The sequence below is a fragment of the Pongo abelii genome, chromosome Y (assembly GCF_028885655.2).
Source record: "Pongo abelii isolate AG06213 chromosome Y, NHGRI_mPonAbe1-v2.0_pri, whole genome shotgun sequence".
In the NCBI taxonomy this organism is placed as follows: Eukaryota; Metazoa; Chordata; class Mammalia; order Primates; family Hominidae; genus Pongo; species Pongo abelii.
Window position 1 is genome coordinate 47,280,222 of NC_072009.2, and position 21,940 is coordinate 47,302,161.

Sequence of the window (21,940 nt, forward strand, 5' to 3'; positions counted from 1 at the left end):
TATATAAATATTTTCTACATCTATTTTTATATATAATATATTTATTTATATATAAATATATTTTATATATATATATGTATATATATAAATCCACAATCAATAGATAGCCTTTGGTTATTTCTAAACTATGGCCAAAAATATAAAGGAATGCTTAGGATAAGCTAAAGTTTAATTTTAAAGAAAGTACCATCGTAACTGTCAATAGCATCCCGCAAACCAACTGCATTAAAGGAGTAATTTTCTTAATCATACCTTCAAGTGAGTTGGTGAATTTTGAAGTGAGAAATGTTGGAATAGTAAACGGGTGAGCTTCAAAACCATCATATACACAACTCTCACTGCGATTTCTAGCAAGCGTATTCCTTGTTATATGCAGACAATCAAGTGACAAAGACAGCTAAAAGCTGGAGAAAATTATCATTAAACTCCAGCGATGTCAGCTCCTTTGCCAGTATTATCTAATGCAATTACTAAGTGAACATGTAAGCAAATTGATATTTACATAAACTGGCCAGGAAAAAGGCTAGAATTTGTAGTCATCAAAGTTACATTCACAGCAACAGGAAGAGGAGCAAATAAAGACAATGCTAAAATTAAGAAAATATGACGGGAAAATCAGAAGTTAATGCAGCAGCAGATTCTTGGGGAGTGCTGCGTGGGAAGGACGAAATTCAAGCAATACGCAATCCTTGCAAAACTATGCAAGAAAAAGCAAAAATATATACGAGACCTGAAAAATGAGTCACGGCCAGCTGTTACAAAAGAATGCTACGTGCAATCTCTATAGGAATAAATTTATATTATATATATTATTTTTCTATAGGAATAAATATTTACATAAACTGATCAGGAAAAAGCCTATCATCTGTAGTCAGCAAAGTTACATTCACAGCAATAGGAAGAGGAGCAAATAAAGAGAGTGATAAAATTAAGAAAATATGACGTGAAAATCGGAATGAAAACCTTAAGTAAATCCAAGAGCAGATTCTCGGGGAGTGGTGCGTGGGGAGGATGAAATTCGAGCAACAAACAATCCTGGCAAAACAAAGCAAGAAAACACAAGAAAGCAAAAGTATATATGAGACCTGAAAAATGGGTTGTGGCCACAGATAATAAAAGAGTGCTATGCAGAAACTCTGTTTTCAAAGAGGAAGAAAGTATTTCTCAACGCATTTTACAAAGCTAGAAGCATATAAGTAACAAAGCCTCATCCAGATGATCCATCCCTGCCCTCAACACAAATGGGAAATTCCAGCCGTATATAAAGAGTCTAAGTTTATATTGGGAATGCAAGAATACTCCATTTGCAGGATACATTACTTTAATTCACCACTGAAAATCAATTGATAAAATACAGCACTCATTTTTAAATTTTTTAAAACCCCAAGTCAAATTTCAGAGAAAGAGGAATCTTCTTTTCGATCAATCTCATTCTACCCTATCATCAAGCTTACAAGTGAACTAGTTGAGTCAACTCAATTGAAATTAGGGATAAGGTAAGGGCACCAGGTCACCTTATCACTCCTATATGTTTTCTCCACTATGTATAACTAAGAGTGAATACTATTAGTATTAGAATAGTGAATACTAACAAAAAGCTTTTTATGAATCAGTAAGAAAAATAAAATTAAGAAGGTAATTTAAAAAGCTAAACATCAATGACCAACTTCAACGATGATTTTAAAAAGTGCCCATCAACATAATGTAGTATTTTCCAGCTATTAGGCTGACAATTTAAAAAATACTAATAACTTTCACTGGAATGGGTGTGGAAAAGACAGCATTCTACACACCATCAGTGAGAAAACACTAATACGTGATTTACCAAGAGTACTTTGGAAAAGGTGTATCATAATTTGATAAGCGGGGATACTCACCAGTATACTAAAAAGGAGAATTAGTTATAAAATTGTTATAAAAGGGGCAAAGTGCTTTCACCTAGCAATTCCACTGATAGCAATTCATCTCAAGAAATTAATAGTACAAGCGTGCCAAGATATTTCCACAAAGATATTCATAGCATCTTTTTTTTTTTTTTTGAGACTGAGTCTCTCTTTGCAGCCTAGGCTGGAGTGCAGTGGCACAATCCCACCTCACAGCAATCTGCATCCCAGGATCAAGTGATTCTGCTGCCTCAGCCTCCAGAGTAGCTGGGATTACAAGTGTGCGCCACCACGCCTGGCTAATTTTTTTGTACTTTTAGTAGAGACAGGAAACAAAAATCATTCAAATATGCCTTCACATTTTCAAAAACACATAAGATACACAATATTGAAGAACAGATGCTGGCTCCTTTAATTTGTTCTTCTAATAAAAGAAACAGAACGGAAAAAAGAATTACTTTAGGTTTCTAATCCCTGACGTTTTTGATGTTACCTCTGTATGTAAAACCTCAACTTTTTCCCAATTTTCTGGGGTTGGTATTGTGGAAATCTCAAGGATATTAGTTCTTGGAATTGATTACCATAGATATGATTATGGGTCATATATACAGTCACGGCTATGAAAAGAGACCCAGAGGACGACTAATGTGAAGCAGCCAGCTAAAATACAAATATAATTCAAATTCTGTGCTCTAAAAGGTGGGTAGTAATTTTATTTCACTCTGTCTGTCTAAAAAATTGATAAAAGTCAGTCTGGATGTTTCAGCTATTTGACAGCAAGATGAAAATAAACATGCTACAATATAGAAAGGGACACCACATCTCAAAAACCTGTTCTACAGTAAAGTTTTTGCTAAGTACATTCCTGTCAAAATGTAACGCAATTACTTCTAAATAATACAGAGGCCTTCATTCTAGACTAATTCTAAGTGTTGTCGTAAATTTTAGGTACATTTCACTACTTTAAAATGGCAAACTATTCAAGCAATTTGTACAAAAAAAGGGCTCAATAGTATCTGAAAGTAAATCATTTTACTCCCTCTTAAATTACCTGATAATTATACACAGGCAAATGATATCCAGTGATGACGTGAACTGCTGAATTTGGGTAAGTAGGATGTGCCTAAAAATAAAGTTTACAGTAAGAATGAACGAATATGATAAAACATTTTGTTAATTAGAAATACTATTCCCAATATAAAAAACTATGAAATAGTTTTAAAACATTATTTTTCTACATACAGCGTTGCAGAATTCTAAATGAGTGACTGATTTTATGAAGAAAGAAAGAGTCTGTCAAGTGCTGCCCTTTGGGTGGGGAGGGGGAACAGACAAATGACAAAAGAAGTGACTATTTCACCAGACAGGTTTACCTTATTTATACTGTGTACTTATGCCCACCCAGAAGTTATTTTTTACGCTGGTGATAAGGCTCTATTAAGACAGACTTCAATGTAAGTTAAATTAATGCATTTGCTGTTTCTTTGTTAAAATACTTCTAAAGGGTTTCGTATCTGACAATATTATAGGGAATTATGAAGTTCTCCTACAAACGTTATGGCTTTTTCTGTACTTCATTTCAAAAAACTAAGGGCAGTATATAATCCGCAACTGGAAAAGAGACAGTATACTGTCTTCTACGTTTCAATAAATACTTACTGACTGAAAACACATACGCAGCATGACACATGAATACACCCAGATTACAGAATGGCTCACAGTAAATGTGAGAAACAGGGCTTTTTTTCTAGCCATCGCTCAGAGGACGAAAAAGAGGCAGAGGTATACCCTACCTGTTTCAAGTACATGGAAAATGTCAACAAACGAGAGACACTGAAGAACTATTTCACCACTATTTTCTTACTTTATTTTCCATCAAAGAAAATGTCTTTTAAACTAAGACATGAATAAAACAAACTAAAAAGAAAATAAACGTTACTTATCACCAGTAAGTGACAGAGTATGTCAAATCCTACTTTACATATCAAGGTAACCAGGATCAGAGAAATTACATGCCAGACACTCACGGGATTTATAAATATAGTAAAACACATTAGAAATCTACCCATTCCAGAACCAGAATATATCCAGAAGTCAGCAATCTCCATGAGGAGGCATCTGGATATCACTGCAAGTAAAGAATAGCTGGATGAACTGCTAACCTTAGAGAAGAATAAACTAGGCAGACACATGAGGACAGCTGCTTTCAAATATTTTCGGAACTAGTTATATGGGGGGAAAGCAGTTCGGCTGTTTTAGAGGTAATACTCTTTTTTCTTCCTATTCTTATTTAAGAGTAATTAATAGCAAAACATTCTGTTTCTCTTTAACAGATTTTTCTTACGGAGGGTAAAGCCAGAGGCAGATTCCAGGCAGATACATGCTCATTCTAAAGCCACATTAATACTACCTTTCATAGATTGTATAGTCTATCAAAAAGTAACTGAATTCTTATCCTTATGTGGACCAGCCACTGCTTAAGCATGCAAAAACCTGGGAGAGAAAAAGGCACTGTTGCTCCCATAGGAGTTTATAATTGGTTTAAAAGAAAGTAACAAAACGTGCCACTTTAATACAAAGAATGATTAAAAAAATTTACAGGCATATATGACATAGAAAAAAATCAAGGAAGAACAGGGAGTATACGTTTGGCGCATTCACTTCACCTGATGTACAGCATAACTCCTTTGCTCCCCAAAAGGCCACTGTGGTGGCATCTTGGGGAAAAAAAAAAAAAAAAAAAGAAAGCAAAAAAAAAGGAAACCAAAATTATTCAAATATTCCTGTACATTTTCAAAAACACATGAGATACACAATATTGAAGTACTTCTCATGCTGGCTCCTTGGATAATAGAACAAAAGAAACAGAATACAAAAAAGAAGTACTTTAGGTTTCTAATCCCTGAAGTTTCTTGTGGTTACTTCTACATACAAAACCTCACCTTTTCCCCAATTTTCTGGAAATGGCATTGTGGAACTCTCAAAGATATTAATTCTTTGAATTTGTTACCACACATATGATTATGGGTCACAGATATAGTCGTATCGTTGAAACGACACCCAGAGAACTACTAACATGAAGCAGCAAGCTAAAATAAAAATACAACTGGAATTCTGTGCTCTAAGAATTGGGTAAAGCTTTTATTTCACTCTGTATCTCTATAAAATTCAGCAAAGTCAGTCTGTATGTTTCAGCTCTTAGACAGCAAACAGAACAAAATACATGCTGAAACAAAGACGGAAACACAAATCTCAGAAATTGTTCTACAGAAAAGTTATCGCTAGGTACCCTCAACAGCAAACATAACAAAATACATGCTGAAACAAAGACGGAAACACAAATCTCAGAAATTGTTCTACAGAAAAGTTATTGCTAAGTACCCTCCTGTCACAATACTCTTTCATCACTTCTAAACGATACAGAGGGCTTCATTACGCTAATTCTAAGTGTTTTCTTAAATTTTAGGTACATTTCACTAGTTTAAAATGACAAACTATTCAGGCAATTTGTATAAACAAGTGGGAGGCCTCAATAGTAGCTGAAAGTAAATCGTTTTACTCCCTCTTCAATTACCTGATAATTATATACAAGCAACTGATATCCAGTGATGACCTGACCTGCTGAATTTGGGTAAGCAGGATAAGCCTGAAAATAAAGTTTACAGAAAGAATGGATTAATACGGTAAAACATTTTTTTTTAATTAGAAAGAATTATCATTCCCAATATAACAAAAATACGAAAAACTTTGAAATAGTAATTACTTTTCTATACACAGCAATGTAGAATTCTAAAAGAATGACTGACTTCATGAAGAAACAAACATTCTCTGTCAAGCGATACCCTTTGGGTGGGGAGGAGGAAGAGACAAATGACAAAAGAAGTGACTATTGCACCAGCCAAAGTTTACTTTATTTATACTGCGTACTTATGCCCACCCAGAAGTTATTTCTTACACTGGTGATAAGGCTCTATTAAGACAGATTTCAACCTAAGTTAAGTTAATACATTTGCTACTTCTTTGGCAAAATACTTCCAGACTGTTTTGTATTTGACAATACTATAGGGTAATACTGTAGTTCTTCGACAGATGTTACGGCTTTCTCTGTACTTCATTTCCTAAAAGTAAGGGCAGTATATACACCACAAATGGAAAAGAGACAGTATAAGGTCCTCGACGTTTCAATAAATACTTACTAATTAAAAACACACAGGTAGCAGCATTCATGAATACACCCACATTCAGTAATGGCTCACCGTAAATGCTAGAAACAAGTAGGGCTTTTCTTCTAGCCACTGCTCCGAGAAGGAAAAAGAAGAAGACGTGTACCCTACACGTTTCAAGTACACGGAAAATATCAACAAATGAGAGACACTGAAGAACTATTTCACTACTATTTTGTTACTTTATTTTCCGTCAAAGAAAAGGTCTTTTAAACACACACAGAAATGAAAGGAACGCAGAACAAAATAAACCTTATTTATCACCACTAAGTGACAGAGGATGTCAAATCCCACTTTAAATATCAAAGCAACCAGCATCAGAGAAATGACATGCCAGAAACTCATGGGATTTATAAATAGAGTAAAAGAGATCAGAAATCTACCCATCCCAGAACCAGAATATATCCAGAAGTCAGCAATTTATATGACGAGGCATCTGGAAAGCATTGCAAGCAAAGAATAGCTGGGTTAACTTCTAACCTTAGAGAACAATAAATTAGGCAGACACATAAGGAGAGCGGCTTCCAAATACTTTAGGAACTAGTTATATGGGGTGAAAAAGGAAGAGATAGGAAGAGATTTGTTCATGTGTCTAAAGAGGTCATTTCTGAGAGAAAGCCTTGCCAATATATACTTGGCAAGATTTTTAGCTCAAATAACCAACACTAAGAATAAGAAATTTCTAACAGAAGTAACAAATTTCCCATTACTCACACTGTTCAAACAGGGATTCCATTGCCACTTACTATGGAAAGTGTAGATACAATTCCACAGACGCAAGGATGACTACAATAAACAAGAGAACAGGAACATAAGCAGTTCTTACCTGAACGTACTGAGTTACAGGATTCAGCGTGATTAGGGGCTGCAGGCGAGTTTCAGTGTTTGGATTCCTCCAGACGTTCTGAAACTGTGGTGGAGGAGGAGGATTAAATACCAAAGGACATGGCTGCACATGACGAGCACCTTTTTGAAAAGCAAGAAGAAAAAAGCCTACTTTTAGTTATTTGAAAAGCTACACGGGTCAAAAAAGAACAATTTCTTTTCCTACTCACAGAACTTTTGTTTCCTGATTGCAGGGCCCAGCTTCAGCTTTTTACCCTGGAGATGTATCTGTGACTGAAAAGAGAACAGTAACAAAACTAGAATCCATTTTCAAGTCTTAGCTTCCAAGACTTGGGTAAACACCTAAAGTCTTCTAAAGTGCCTATCATCATAGACGATCAGTGACAACTACGCACCAAATTAAAATTTGTCATCATGAAGCTACCTTACTTACCCTTGCCACTCTAATCAGTGTCAACAGGCATCAAGTGAAAGTTGATCAAAAACTTTTCATCACCCTGACTCCAACCCTTCCTGTCTGTAGTTCGTGAACCTAGGTGTCCAGTCAAAAATAAACAGCATCTATCAAGTTATGGGAGGTTACTCTGAGTTTGGATTTTGAACAGGAAGTCTAACTTGCTCCAAATTTTACACAAGTCTGAGTATATCACTAACACTCAACGTCGTATCAATAAGATAAATAAGAGATTCTTCTATTAGACTACTTACTTCTACTATCTTCTGGACATCCACGTCATCAACAAATGAAACAAATCCATAGCTATAAAGGCAGATAAATGAAGCATAAAATCACCATCATACAGTACATGGTTCAGAACTTCTACTATTCTATATACAGAAGTGATCATGACCAAAGTTGAATAATATACCATGATGAGTATTTGCTAACATGCACATGACAGATCCTCTACAAATACTACTTTTTCTTAAGCAGAACTATGTCAAAATGTGCTAGATTAGGGCAGTGTGAAAACTTCATTGATTAACAAAGAGTTCACATCTGTGAACCTGAATTTAACTTACTATCTAAGACAAGGTGGTTAAAATTTAAGATGCGGTGCAGCGTATGAAGAAAACAATTATGTGAGAAAACTGATTAACTCATCTGTATGAAATAAAAATTGCAGACATTTCAAAGCAAACATTAGAAAAATGATTAAATAAAAGAACTGGTAATAACCTTTTATCCCCTACGTGAAAGAAATTAACACCGCAACAATTTCATTTATACAAGGGTCAGAATATCAGTTTTGAAGTCTTGTCTCATACCTATAGAACAGGGGACTAGAGTTCAGATATTTTTGATAAAATTACTCACCCTTTGGACACACCACTTCGATTCGTGATCATCTTCACTTCTTTCACTGAACCGTATCTACCAAAGCAGCTTCTGATCTCAGCTTCATCCGTCTATGGAACAGAATTGAACGTCAGAGTAAAAATTCAGCATTCAAAAATTTCAACTTTACTACAATTTTACTACCATGAGGGGGAAATTTCTTCCCCATTTATCCCCAAAATGACCAGTAGCTCTTTGTCAAAGATATTTTTAGTACCTATGGGTCAAACCTAAAAGCAATTCTAAACCTCCATGAAGTACAAAAAACACATTAAGTTTGTAACAGGGCCCAAATCCCATTGTTCATAATGTATTTTAAGGTAAAAATGAGGTATGAATACAATACCCTATCATCAATTCCACCAACAAAAACACTGTTTGGCATGATTTTGCCTTCTGGTAAGACCCAGCCTTGGCTAGCCGCAGCTGATGAAGACTGGGTGCTGGCCTCTCTGCAGATGGTTGAGTTGGGAGTCTCAGGATTTGCAGCAGACTGTAATTTGGAAAGTAGACATCATAATTACATATGCAGGCAAAACCCATACACAATGTGAAATATCATTTTTGTATTTTAAGTATATTTTATATAAATTACTTTCATTGTAAATTAGTCACCAGTGCAGCTCAGTGCAGGCTCAGGATTTAAACTAATCAGAGGACATCAGCATGGAATTTTAACCAAAGGATATAGTACTTTCTTAAACCTACTGCCGCTCATCACCGAGTCTTGTATAATGCTATGGAAGAATACTCAGTTAGTATTTGTGAAAATACTCTGTGAAGTAGTTAAAAAAGACACCCTAAACTAGAAAGTTTAGATTTGTAAAAGTTAAAGTTATTAAAATCATCTTGTTCTATATTCATGAACAACTTTTCACTTTACTGAGTAGACTAAAGATAAACCTTACAAAAACAAAACAAACAAACAAACAAAAAAAGCCGCACCAGAAAGAAAATAAGCCTCAATGTTTTAAACCAATTTCTTATAATCCTCTTCCCTAACGCTAGGGTGTTCAAAGCGTCTTTTGAAATAACATTTTTCTTCCTGAGTAACACGAAATCAGTCCATCTGATAATTCTAATTTTCACAGTGGGCTGATAGATATAAATCATGCCATCTTTATTTTCAGATAAAAAAACACATACATATAACTCATTCATTTTCTAGATTCTGATCAGAACTGTCTTTATTCTTTCCACTGTTGACTCTAAGGTTAAGGTAAAATTTTCTGAAGTAGTATTCGTAAGTAATATATATGTTGGACAAACAATATAGCACAGTGAAACAAAAATTAATTTAGTCAGGAGATCTAGGTTTATGTCCCTTACAGGTAAGTGGTTATAAGCCACCTATTTGCCAACTGCGTATCTGTGGGCAAACTGCTTTGAGAATGAAATGAGATAACATCTGCGAATTCATTTTGTACGTATAAAGTGGTAAAAGTGGTAATGCCAATGTAAGTTAGTGTCCTGTTATTTGAATTTCTTTTCAGCCGATTTGTTTTCAAGTTTCTTTTTTGGCTTCACTATTTAGCTGACTTATTTTGAAAAAAATTTTAATTAAGAACTAATTGAAACATCAGGAAACTATGACACATCATTAACTTAAAAATCACTGATGAAGTGCTGTTGACTTTAAAAGGTAAGTACAAAAAGCTGCGAAAGACAAAACTATTACACATACACCTGTCTGAAAGAAAACAAAAGACGAAAGAAACTGTACATCTTTTTGAACACCACAGTAATGTTACAGAAGTTAATAAGAAAGGTGGGTTCCTGCTTCGCTAATTAGATGCTAGAAGTTACTGAGTCTACACAGCTTTACTACACATGAAATCTAAATTGTCACATCAACTAAAGCCGAGGTTACTGCATTTCTCTATTCTTTCGTGCTTGTACCTGCTATTTTGGGTTTGCAACTCATTCCTAATTCTTTCCTTTAACAGCGTTATTTCATGACAATGATGTGGAAGAAAAATTTACAACACTATTTTTAAAGTTTTTCCTTTCTAAAAATGTCTTCCATTATTGTTTTTTCCAAATGACATTAAGCTGCATTATCTTGAACTACTGGGAACCTGCTTAGATTGCCCTTCCCTGTAGACAATTTACCGATTCCTTCTCACTTCATTCAGAAATCCCAAACAGAATAAAACAAAACAAAACAAAAGAAATTGTGAAACTCTTGTAGTTTCTTTCTCTCCTTTTCAACTCCCCCTTGATTTGTGGATGAACTTTGGATATGTTTTTCTTTGATAAGCAAGCTATATTACGGTATTGTCTCTGCACCACAGTGTTTGGATGTATTTTGATTTAGAAATGTAACATCTGGCAGAAACCTGCGTCAGATCATGACAGGTTATGGAAATGCACTGATTCTCAACTGGGCAAGATTTTTGAGCCCCAGGGGCATTCAGCGACGTTTAGAGATTGGCTGTCACAACTGAGATGTATTCCTGGAATCTGATGGGCTGAAGGCCAGGCATACTACTGCACATCCTACAATGCAAAGACAGCCTCCTACAATAAAGAATTATTTGGTGCCAAATTTGCAAAGGGTCTGGTTAAGAAACCTTGTGACAGTGACACAAGAATTGAAGAGGAAAATTCTTGTTTGGGAAGAACCTGATTTCCATTGCTCACGAAAGTGAATCTTTTCATGACCTCAGTTTCAGTTTCCTTGCTTGAAAACGAAATGGCCGGAAAAGGCCTCGGGTGTCTCTTCTGATTCTCATACTCTATACATAATTAGTAAAATGGATACTCAGTTTGGGAAAGAGGAAAAAAGGCATTTGACTTTATAAGAAGTTTGACTTTAGCTTGGATCTTACAAACTGGCTGCCTGCTTAACTGGAATCGTACATATAAAATTCACTGAATCTCTTTAACAGCGTGGCAACATTTTAAATTAAGCAAGTCACCATCACGTCCTAGTCCTCAGCGAGCAGGTGGCGCTCAAAGCTAACAAAGTAAGCCATGTACTTCATTTTTGGCAATGTACCTCATTTTTACCATGGCTTGACTAGCAGGGATTGTTCAATTCCGACTCTGTGTGTATTTATACATAATTATATAATGTACATATATATATATATTAAAAAAAAACACAATCAATAGATAGCCTTTGCTTATTTCTAAACTATGGTCAAAAATATAAAGGAATGCTTAGGATAAGCTAAAGTTTAATTTTAAAGAAAGTACCATCATAACCGTCAATAGCATCCTGCCAACAAACTGCTTTAAAGAAGTAATTTTCTTAATCATACCTTCAAGTGAGTTGGTGAATTTTGAAATGAGAATTGTTGGAATAGTAAACAGGGGTAAGCTTCAAGACCATCATATACACAACTCTCATTGCAAATTTCTAGCAAGCACATTTCTTGTTATATGCGGACGGACAATCAAGTGACAAAGACAGCTAAAAGCTGGAAAAAATTATCATTAAACTCCTGCGACGTCAGCTCCTTTGCCAGTATTATCTAATGCAATTACTATGTGAACATGTAAGCAAACTGATATTTACATAAACCGGCCAGGAAAAAGCCCATCATTTGCAGTCATCAAAGTTACATTCACAACAATAGGAAGAGGAACAAATAAAGAGAATGCTAAAATTAAGAAAATACGACGTGAAAATCAGAAGTTAATCCAAGAGCAGATTCTCAGGGAGTGCTGGGTGGGAAGGATGAAATTCAAGCAATAAACAATCCTTGCAAAACTAAGCAAGAAAAAGCAAACATATATATTGAGACCTGAAAAATGGGTTGTGGCCCGTGGTCATTAAAGAATGTTATGCACAAACTCTATAGGGATAAATTTTGAAATCAACGACATGGTCAACTTGTACAGAAATTTTAATTTTTCCCAAACAATCTTGAAAAAGAACACCCAATGGTATTTGGCTTAGTTTCCCTGGGAGTTTTTTCAACTTGTGAAGAAACAGGCAACTTGGGTGTATGTGGTGTTTCAGAGAGAGGTGCACACAGATACCAGAAACCTGAAGTAAAGATAGAAGACACAGAAGAAGAGATTAAGAAATTTAAACTCTTTTCTTCAATTTTCAAAGAGGAAAAAAGTACTTCTCAATGCATTTTACAAAGGTCAACAGCATATAAGCAACAAAGCCTCATCAAGATGGTCCAACCCTCTCCTCAACACAAATGCAAAACTCCAGTAGTAAAGAATACAGTTTATATTGGCAATGCAAGAATACTCCATTCGCAGGATACGCTACTTTAATTCATCATTGAAAAAGTATTTAATAAAATACAGCATTCATTTTTCAATTTTTTAAAAACCTAAGTAAAATAGAAATAGAGGATTCTTATTTTCTATCAATCTAATTCTACCCTATCGTTAAGCTTACAGTGAAATACTACAGCCATCTCCGCTGAAAATAGGAATAAGGTAAGGGCACCACGGCTCCTCATCGTTACTACTATATGTATTTTCCCACTATGTATGACAACTGCGAATATTAATACAGAGTTTTTATGAGTCAATAAGGGAAATAAAATTAAAAAGGAAATTTAAAAAGCTAATGATCAATGATCAACTTCATTGATGATTTAAAAAAGTGCACATCAACATAGTGTAATATTATCCAGCTATTAGGTTGACAATGTAAAAAATCCTAATACCGTTCATTAGAAAGGGTGTGGAACAGAGATCACTCTACCCACCATCAGTGGGAAAATACTGACACATGCTTTACCAAGAGTACCTTGGAAAAGGTGTATCATAATTTGATAGGGGGATACTCACCACTATACTAATGAGGAGCATAATTTAAAATTGTTATGAAATGGCAAAGCACTTCCACCCAGCAATGCCACTTACAGCAATTCATCTCAAGGAATTAATAGTACAAGTGTGCCAAGATTAATTTACACAACGACATTCACAACATTTTTTTTTTCTTTTTTTTTTTTGAGACTGAGTCTCCCTTTCTTGCCTAGGCTGGAATGCAGTGGCACCATCTCAGCTCACTGCAACCTGCTTCCCAGGTTCAAATGATTCTCCTGCCTCAGCCTCCCGAGTAGCTGGGATTACAAGTGCACGCCACCATGCCTGGCTAATTTTTCGTATTTTTAGTACCGATGGGGTTTCACCATGTTAATCAGGCTGTTCTCGAAATCCTGACCTCCAGTGATCTGCCCACCTCAGTCTCCCAAAGTGTTGGGAATACAGGCGTGAGCCACGGCGCCCAGCCCATGATAGTTTCAATACTGAAAAAGTATTCATCATAAGGGAATTCAGTAAAACAACAGCATAATTTTTAACATGATATACTGAAAGTTATCTTCAGAATAATACCCACATTAACTGAAAGCTGCAAGTTGTAAAATAGTATTAAGCAGTACTATGTGACTTTTGTAAAAGTTGGCCTATCTATATGCAATCGCAATACACGCACAAAAATAAGCTGGAAGGGCATTCATGCATCAAAATTTAACTGTGGTTTTATGTGTTGGTATTAAGATGGACTGCTATTTTCTTACTGTGACTGTTTTCAAATGAGTAAATATACTACTTTTATAATCAGGAAAAAAACCTAATGAAACTGTAAGCATTTCTTCCCTTTACCTCTAAAAATGAAAAGTATTATTGTAAATAATTGTAACTTATAAATCAAGGTGACTTTTTATTAGCATGGATAACATGTTGCACACTTATGACACATAATAGTTGCTTATATATATTTAATGTTTATACATGGTAATATAAACCGTGTGTAAAACTCCTTTTATCTCTAAAAATGAAAAGACAGAATTATCAATGCAGACACACACACACAGAGCATGTAACACGTGTGTTTGACTCAGTGTTTGGTCAGCGTATTCAGAGCCACATCTGTGACGGCGCTCAACGAACGCTGGGCATTTACCAAACTCGCAGGAATGCACACCCAACATTATCTACCAATTGGACATTTTGTCAAAGATTCCTGGTTTATCTAGAAGGGAAAAATTGTGCCTGGAGTTTAAAAATTCTAAAATTCTCAACGGTAACTACTGAAGCCAACCTCTTGCCACAAAGATAGCGTCGAGTGAGCTTTTGTGCCTGTCGCCGCCGCAGGAGGGAGCCGCCATCAGCAAGTCCCCAGCAGCCGCTAGCCGCGAAAGGACCAGAGGCACTTCCCACCCAGCCCCCTCAGCTAGTGGGCCATGCCTTCAGGCCCCCACAAACCCCACCAACCCACCCCACCCAGTACAAGCACACTCAGGCCCCCACAAACCCCACCAACCCACCCCACCCAGTACAAGCACCAGGAGGGAACCACTTCCTGAAGAAGTTCCGGCCCTCCCAATTGAAGGGAGCCAAGTCCCTCAGCAGGCCCGCGGCCATCTTGCAGAGCCACCGGGAGAGCGTCAGAAACGAAGTTGGCGGGGTGGGGGCGCATGGGAGTGGGGGAGGGGGAAAGGGCGCCTAGGAGTGGAGGTGGGGACGCGTGGGGGTGGGGAACCCACACCCCAAATCGCTACCAGGAGAGAACCTGGGGCAGGAAATGGGTTCTGCACGAAGGCTGTGGCCCTTGCAAGCGAACTGTGAGGCAGCGCGTCCTGGGGACCCACGCCATGCTCGCTGTCCCGCCACTTCTGTGCCTGCCTCTCTCTGTGTGTGGGCCGCACTGCTGCCAGGCCGCCTCGCCCCACCCTGCGGGTCACGGCTCCTAATGCGTCCAGGCGGGTGGCCCCGAAACAGGAAAACCGAGGATAAGGCGCAGCCTGGTTTCACCCACCGGTGAAAACCCCACAGGCCTCGCCCCTCAGGTCTTTCCTTCAACTCACCATGATGGCGGCAGGCAGCAGCTCCCCACAGGCTCAAGGAGGAACAGAGGCTGTGTTTCACCCACCACTTCTGGGTCCGCTGGTGAAGTCCGCTGGAACCCGCTGTGGGGCTTCGAGTGGTCAAAGGAGCCAAAGGCGAAGGTGTAAGGAAAACCAAGGGCGGGTGAACCCTCGGAGGTAGAACCGCCAGGCTGAGGCGCGCAGGCCGACTGAGGCGTGGACCGGGGGTCTCTGGGAGGTGGCTCCTGTGCCGGGTATCGGGGCGCGTGGTATCGGCCTCAGCCAATGGGTGGCAGCGCTCACGCCCCCTGGAGGGTGGAGGCCTGCGGGGGATGACGGCGTCCCCCACGCTGTGGGTGGGTAGAGGACGCAGGGTACGCAGTGCGTGTGTGCTGGTCCCAGGCAGGCACCGCCCTCACGTAGACCGACAGGCACACGCATCGCCTCCAAAACACCCTTGAAATAAGTATGCATACTGAAATATATGGTGTAGTTTTAAAAAACGAGAATGTGTCTGGGCTGTAGTTTCAAAATGGCTTCTGGAATGCACAGGTTTAGCACAATCACTGTTAGCGTCACACCCACCCCAAAATCTTTTAAAGTACCTACAGAAATAAATAGTAGCAAGTCTGTGGAAAAGGGAGGGAGACATCAACAGGCCAGAAACTTGGACTCCTTTCTGTCAAGTTTGAGATACAAGGGATTGGATGGGAGGAAATGCCAGTTTTGACATTCAGGGTGTTCGTTCTTTCAAGAAGTAGTTACTGAGTGCTTGTGATTACCAGCTACTGCAGATGCAGGAGTGAACAGAATAAAATAGTGTCTCTTTGCTCAGGGATTTTACATTTTGATGGGAGAATTCACCTTCTAGGACTTACAGGAAGACGCTAGGCCTGCCTAGAGACTTATAGAACATTCTCAAGATCAGAGCAAGGGCCTAGAGCGGGAGCAAGCTGTGGGGCAGGTGGTGGAGCCAATCACATAACTTTGGGGACCACTCCAGCACCCTGTTATACACACAGGGCTAAGTGGCTATGACCTTTATCCTCAAACTTCACTTCTGTACTGACGGAAAGAATTGAAACGTGACGTTTTGAACTGGCAAAATGCTGGACTTCTATAACGTGGGAAGTGTCTCACTACTGACATCTAGTAATGCGGGATAAAAAAAAATAATAACGTTTTGTTTCCAATAGGCAGATAAACCCATAAAAAAAAGGAGGGAAATTCCAAGTACCAAAAATAAACTGAAAACTAGAGCAATGAATTGTTCAACTGATTCTTCTCCTGCCCTGGATATGGGGGCTGGGTTGTAGGGCAGCCGGTCATACTGGTTTGCCCAGGACTTACTGGTTTTAGCACTGAGAAATTCCTGCGTCCCTAAGGAAACCAGAAGGATTGGTCGTCCTAGGTGTGGGCAAAATGTTACTCTCTCTAAGTTGAGTTCTGGATGTTTAGGGGCAGGAGGTTAAGGGCTCAAGGTGGGAGCTGGAGCTGAGTACTCTGCGAAAAGCCGTTGTCCCTAAAATCCTTAGGAAAAGGATAGAGTGGGGAAAATGTAAATCATCACATGAACGAGCAGATGAGGAAGCTTGCCCCATCTCTGGATGAAGAAAATACGTATTTAACTCTCATTAAATTTTGAAACCCTAGACCTGCATTTCATCAAAGTTTGGGGTTTAAATCTATAACGTGTTATTGGAATCTGCAAGCCAAGAAATGGGTCCTCCTACACCATCACCCTCTCTCCTGCCTAAAGAGGTCCTAGACATGGGGCATCTAGAATGCCTGGCAGAAGCAAACATAAAGCCGACTTGGATGAATCCTTCTACAACCTAGGCTGAAAGAAAGTGATCCTTTAAGGACACGCTCACAGTAAAAATTTGTAGAACACTACTTACCTTGAATAAGAATGGCATACAAACAAGAAAGTTAAAACTTACAGAAGAAGCTTCTCAGTAGCAATAGAAACTAGAAGATAACAGTAATATGCTCACGTGTGTACGCGTTTTTTTGGTGTGTTTTTTTTGTTTTCTTTTTCTCACGTTGTTTTTTTCCTCAACTTATTTGGAGTAATGCAGTCTATATTTTTAAGTGACTGTTGTACTATTTTAAAATGTAAACTTAAAATATAAAGCTAATACATAGCTTTACTCTCCTCTTGAATAATACAAAGGCTTTCAGGATGTTTTAGCTCTAGACACCCTCCCCTCTCTCAGTTTATATGTTATTCACTATTTTAGCTCTATCCTGGTTTCGTCATATAAATTAGACATCGTTTTTTAGACCCATCCACATATGTAATAACATTTTGCTTACCATTCCTTTGTATATGTCAGATCTGCCTTCTGAATCATTTTCCTTATGCCTGTAGCAAATTCCTTATAATTTCCTTGTGTGACAGTGTGATGTGGTAAACCCTTGGGTTTTTTCTACCTAAAATATTTTGATTTTTCCCTGTTGTTTCATAATTCTACTGAATACATAATTCTAGGTCTAAAAGTATTTTCCCTCTCAGAATATTGAGCATATTACTCTGTTATCTTCTAGTTTCTATTGCAGCTGAGAAATCTGCTGCCAGTCTTTTTGCTGTGTAAGATCAGTTTTTCTTTGGTGTTCTGAACTTTCACAGTGATGTAAGTAGGTGTGGAGTTTTAAAAAATTTCTCCTGCTTAGGAGTTTTAACGTTTTCTGGATTTGTGTGTTAGTTCTTAACAGTTCTGAACAGTTTCACCCATTTTCTTGTTAAAGGTTAGCTGGTCAAGGGATCAAACATTATTTCTATTTTATATTTCATAAGTGATTCTTAGAATTTACTTTTCTTTAGATCATGAATTTTTCAAAGGCTGGTGCTGTTTTCTTGAAATCTTATGAAATCTCTTAAAAAATTTTTAGGATCAAAACTGATTGTATCCATTTCAATGTGTTAAGTAAGATTAGTGGCATAATTTGTATCAGCTCAGAAATAAATCTCTATATTTCTTTCTTATACGTTGGGGGAGAAGATGTATACATGCTGGTGTCTTTGAACACCTCTGCCAGTTCTTCTGTGCTCCTAAAGCACAGTTGGGAAACACTGGATTGGCAGAACTCTATAGAGCTTTAGGTATGCAAAGTTAGGCCCAAGGGACTAAAGAGTAGAGTTTCAAATTGTTCTGCCTAATAAATGAGAATAATCAAATTACAAGGGGAGAAACCAAGCAAGGGGGTGGGGGGAGAAGTGGAAGTCCTGGAAGCTGGAGAAAAGAAGTAACCTTGCAGGTGGGCTTATTTGCTCACACCTGTAATTCTCACACTTTGGGAGGCTGAGCCTGATGGATTGCCTAAGTTCAGGAGTTTGAGACCAGTCTGGGGAACATGGGAAAACCCTGTCTCTACCAAAAATACCCAAAATTAGCTGGGTGTGGCAGTGTGCACCTGTGGTCCCTGCTCCTCAGGAGGCTGAGGTGGGAGGATCATTTGAGTCTGGGAGGTGGCGGTTGCAGTGAGCCAAGATTGCCCCCACTGCATTCCAGCCTGGGTGACACAGTGAGACTCCTTCTCAGAAAAATGAAATTAAAATAACCTTGCAAAGAGACAAGAAGTTGGATCCTGCAGTGAAAGCTATCTGAGTATATTAGAAACTTAAAAAATTTGTGTGTCCATGCCTCACCCCAGACCAATTAAATCAGCTGAGGGCAGGGCTCAGAAGTCAATATTTTTTTTTTAAGGAAATGTTTCTCTTGTTACTCCAATATGGAGCCAAATTTGAAAATTGGTGCTATTGGTGCTATGGAGGCTTGCTACTCAGTGTATGATCCTCAGATCAGCAACTTCACATCACGTGGGTGCTGTAGAATCTCAGGTCCCATGCCAAACCTACCGAATCAGAATCTGCGTTTTAACAAGATCTCCAAATGGCCCATGTGCACACTGACGGTCGAGAAACATTGCCATAGAGAGCGCTTGTAATAAACAAGTTGCACCCCTCTGGATTTGAGAATGCTTCACCTTATGAATAAATAGTCTTATTTTCTCAGCCTGTCTTGCAGCTACATCTTGGGCAGGTAACCTACAAACATCAGTGAGATGCACCCATCCCAAATTTTTAACAGGGGACTATTGATGCTGTAAAGAAGGGAATGCAGAGAATACTTTCTGGAGTAGAGTATCAACAGCAGCAGCAGCAGCAGCCGTGGTATCGGTTAGAGCGGCAATGGCCACTACTGTCAGTTGTGCAAGCCATGATGTAACTCAGTGCCCAGTGGTGACAGCTGAGGTGTCTTCACTGGACAAGTTCTGCGGCATGGTTTTGTGTGTCATTCCTGGAGACAGCCTGGCTCTTTGGTTCATTTTGAGATTCTGTGAGCTAGTTATCCAATACATTTTAATAAGTTGTTTTCCTGTTTAAACCAGCCAAAACTTCTGTGACTATTGCTTGCAACAAGGCATCTTGACTACATTAGGTGATGAGTGAGGTTAGCCAAACTGCTTTTAAAAAGAAGGTTAACAGCTTTGAGATTTATGTGATTATGTAGCATACTGTCCTGCCATTGTGTCCAACCTTTACCAAGCTTCCAGTACACACACAAATGCCTTATGTCAGTGGTATTTTGTGAGGAGTGTCGAGGACACTGTCCATTGCAACATGGGTCAGGGACGGCATGCTGATTCACGGCAAGATGATACGTAGATGAAATAATTCGGCAGAAACAGTAGCTTACAGCCAAAAGTGACCTGGAAAAGCAAAAATCGTAAGCTCAGTATGCCCAGCAAGATAGAAAGAACTATGTGCTATTCCCATTGCATGTTAGCAAATGTTTAAACCAATTCCATTTAAATCTCAGGGTATGGTGCCTCATCTTCTATTGGGCCTGTATTCATGGGGTCCAGCATGGCAACACACATCTCACGTACACTTGTGCATACTTACAGATATGTCTATTAACTGAGCAACATTGGCTTAAGTCCTGCTTATTCACCTTTAACCCTACTGCCTGCAATAATAGTTTATTCAGTCAAAACTTAAATCTCCTAAGCAGATTGTCTGAATTTTGGGATTGGTCTGAAGCAAACTTACATAATCTTCGTGATGGCCTCTTGATACTAAATATTAAATATTTAACTGAAAAATTATTGATTTGTTAAAAGTAATAATATTGACACAAGGCACTGATACTGATATGGTACATACTATGTACCAGGCATTATTGTAATCATTTTACTTCTAGTTCATCTAATCCTCATAACAATACTAGGTGCTATTATTATCTCAAATTTTACGGAGAAGGACGTAGAGGTACACAGAGGTTGGATAACTTGCCTGAGATCATAGTTGGTAGGCATCAGAGCTGTGATTTAAACCCAGTCAGACTTTAAAATCTGAGTTCTCAACCATTATGCTATATTAGCAAACTGCATGGAGGAAGAAAGCGGTAATATAGTGGGACAAATTTATGTATTAAATCTCTTGTTCCCGTGAGAGTAGCTAAACAAAGAAGCAGAACCACAAATCTAAGCCCTAAACAACACTATGGTGTGAATGTTTGCCCCCACTCAACCCTTCACCTGTACATACGTTGAAACTCTAGTCCCTGAGGTGATGGTATTAGGAAGTGGAGCCTTTGGGAGATGAATTAGGTCATAAGGGCAGAGCTTTCGTGAATGAGTGATGGTATTAGGAAGTGAAGCCTTTGGGAGATGAATTAGGTCATGAGGGCAGAGCTTTGGTGAATGGGATTGATGCCCTTATAAAAGAGGACTCAGGGAGCTTAGTTACTCCTTCTACCATGAAAGAATACAGCAAGAAGTTGGCAGTCTGCACCCCAGAAAAGTGTCCTCACCAGAACCTCACCATGCTGACACCCTGGTCTTGGACTTGCCAGTCTCCGAAACTGTGAGATACAAATTTCTGTTGTTTATTAGCCACCCAGGTTCAGATATTTTTATTGTAACAGCCTGAATAGATTAAGAAAGGTAGTACTGGGAGAGGGGTGCTGCTATAATAAATGCCTAAAACTATGGAATCAGTTTTGGAAATGGGTAAAGGGTAGAGGCTGGAAGAGTTTTGACACGTATCCTGGAAAAATCCTACACTGCTGTGAACAGACCAGGCCATAAAGGGCGATTCTGATGAGGGCTCAGAAGGAGAAAAGGAGAGCTGTAGAGAAAGCTTGACTCTTCTTAGCGAGTACCTAAGTAGTTGTGAACAGACTTCGTAGAAATACAGACAGTAAAGACCATTCTGACATGAGGAACATGTTATTGGAAACTAGAGGAAAGACAATCCTTGTTACAAAGTAGCAACAAACTTGGATAAATCATGTTCACGTACTATTGTTTTGTGGAGTATTGCTTTTATTATAGCAGCCTGAACAGATAATACATCTATCTACACTAATGAATTGCTCCAAAACAATTGGCCCTTGAGGAGACTATCTGCTTAACAAAAGTGAAATTTCCACATTTCCTTCTGAATTTTGCCTGTTAACAAATCTTTCAGTACTTTTTTCAAATGTTGGAATCAATCTTATCTCTACAGGACTGACTCCCTACTCACACACATACTTCTCCCAGTTGCTTTGAAACTGCTTTTTCTGCATCAGGAGGCATCACCACTGAGCAAACTCTTGAAGATCACAAGTTGAACACTTGTGGAGGAAGCGGAGAGAAAAATCTGGTATAACTCACTCTTCTTCCTTTCCTCGTCCCTAATCATGCTAACCTTCATTTCCATAGTTTTATTCTTTCTATGTTAATCTTTTGTTTCTTATCCATTTTTGACAATACGAGTAATAGACAATATATGTCCCTTTCTTTAAAATACTAAAAACATTAAGGTAGGCTTAAGTTACCTTTTGACCACCAGCTCTACATCCC

The 21,940-nt window shown here is 38.4% G+C and overlaps 1 protein-coding gene across 1 annotated transcript in view; it reads right to left on the minus strand.

Annotated features, from left to right (window-relative positions):
* Nucleotides 1-15,293, minus strand: part of LOC129053200 (deleted in azoospermia protein 3-like) — a 48,552-nt gene extending 33,259 nt beyond the window's left edge. The window contains exons 1-8 of the mRNA XM_063721476.1: nt 15,083-15,293; nt 8,638-8,784; nt 8,271-8,362; nt 7,661-7,712; nt 7,162-7,225; nt 6,933-7,072; nt 5,458-5,529; nt 2,935-3,006 (exon numbers count right to left, since the gene is read on the minus strand). Of these exons, the coding sequence (XP_063577546.1) occupies nt 2,935-3,006; nt 5,458-5,529; nt 6,933-7,072; nt 7,162-7,225; nt 7,661-7,712; nt 8,271-8,362; nt 8,638-8,784; nt 15,083-15,085 (642 nt within the window). The 5' untranslated portion in view covers nt 15,086-15,293. The remainder of the gene's footprint in view (nt 1-2,934; nt 3,007-5,457; nt 5,530-6,932; nt 7,073-7,161; nt 7,226-7,660; nt 7,713-8,270; nt 8,363-8,637; nt 8,785-15,082) is intronic.
* Nucleotides 15,294-21,940: the final 6,647 nt, after the last annotated feature.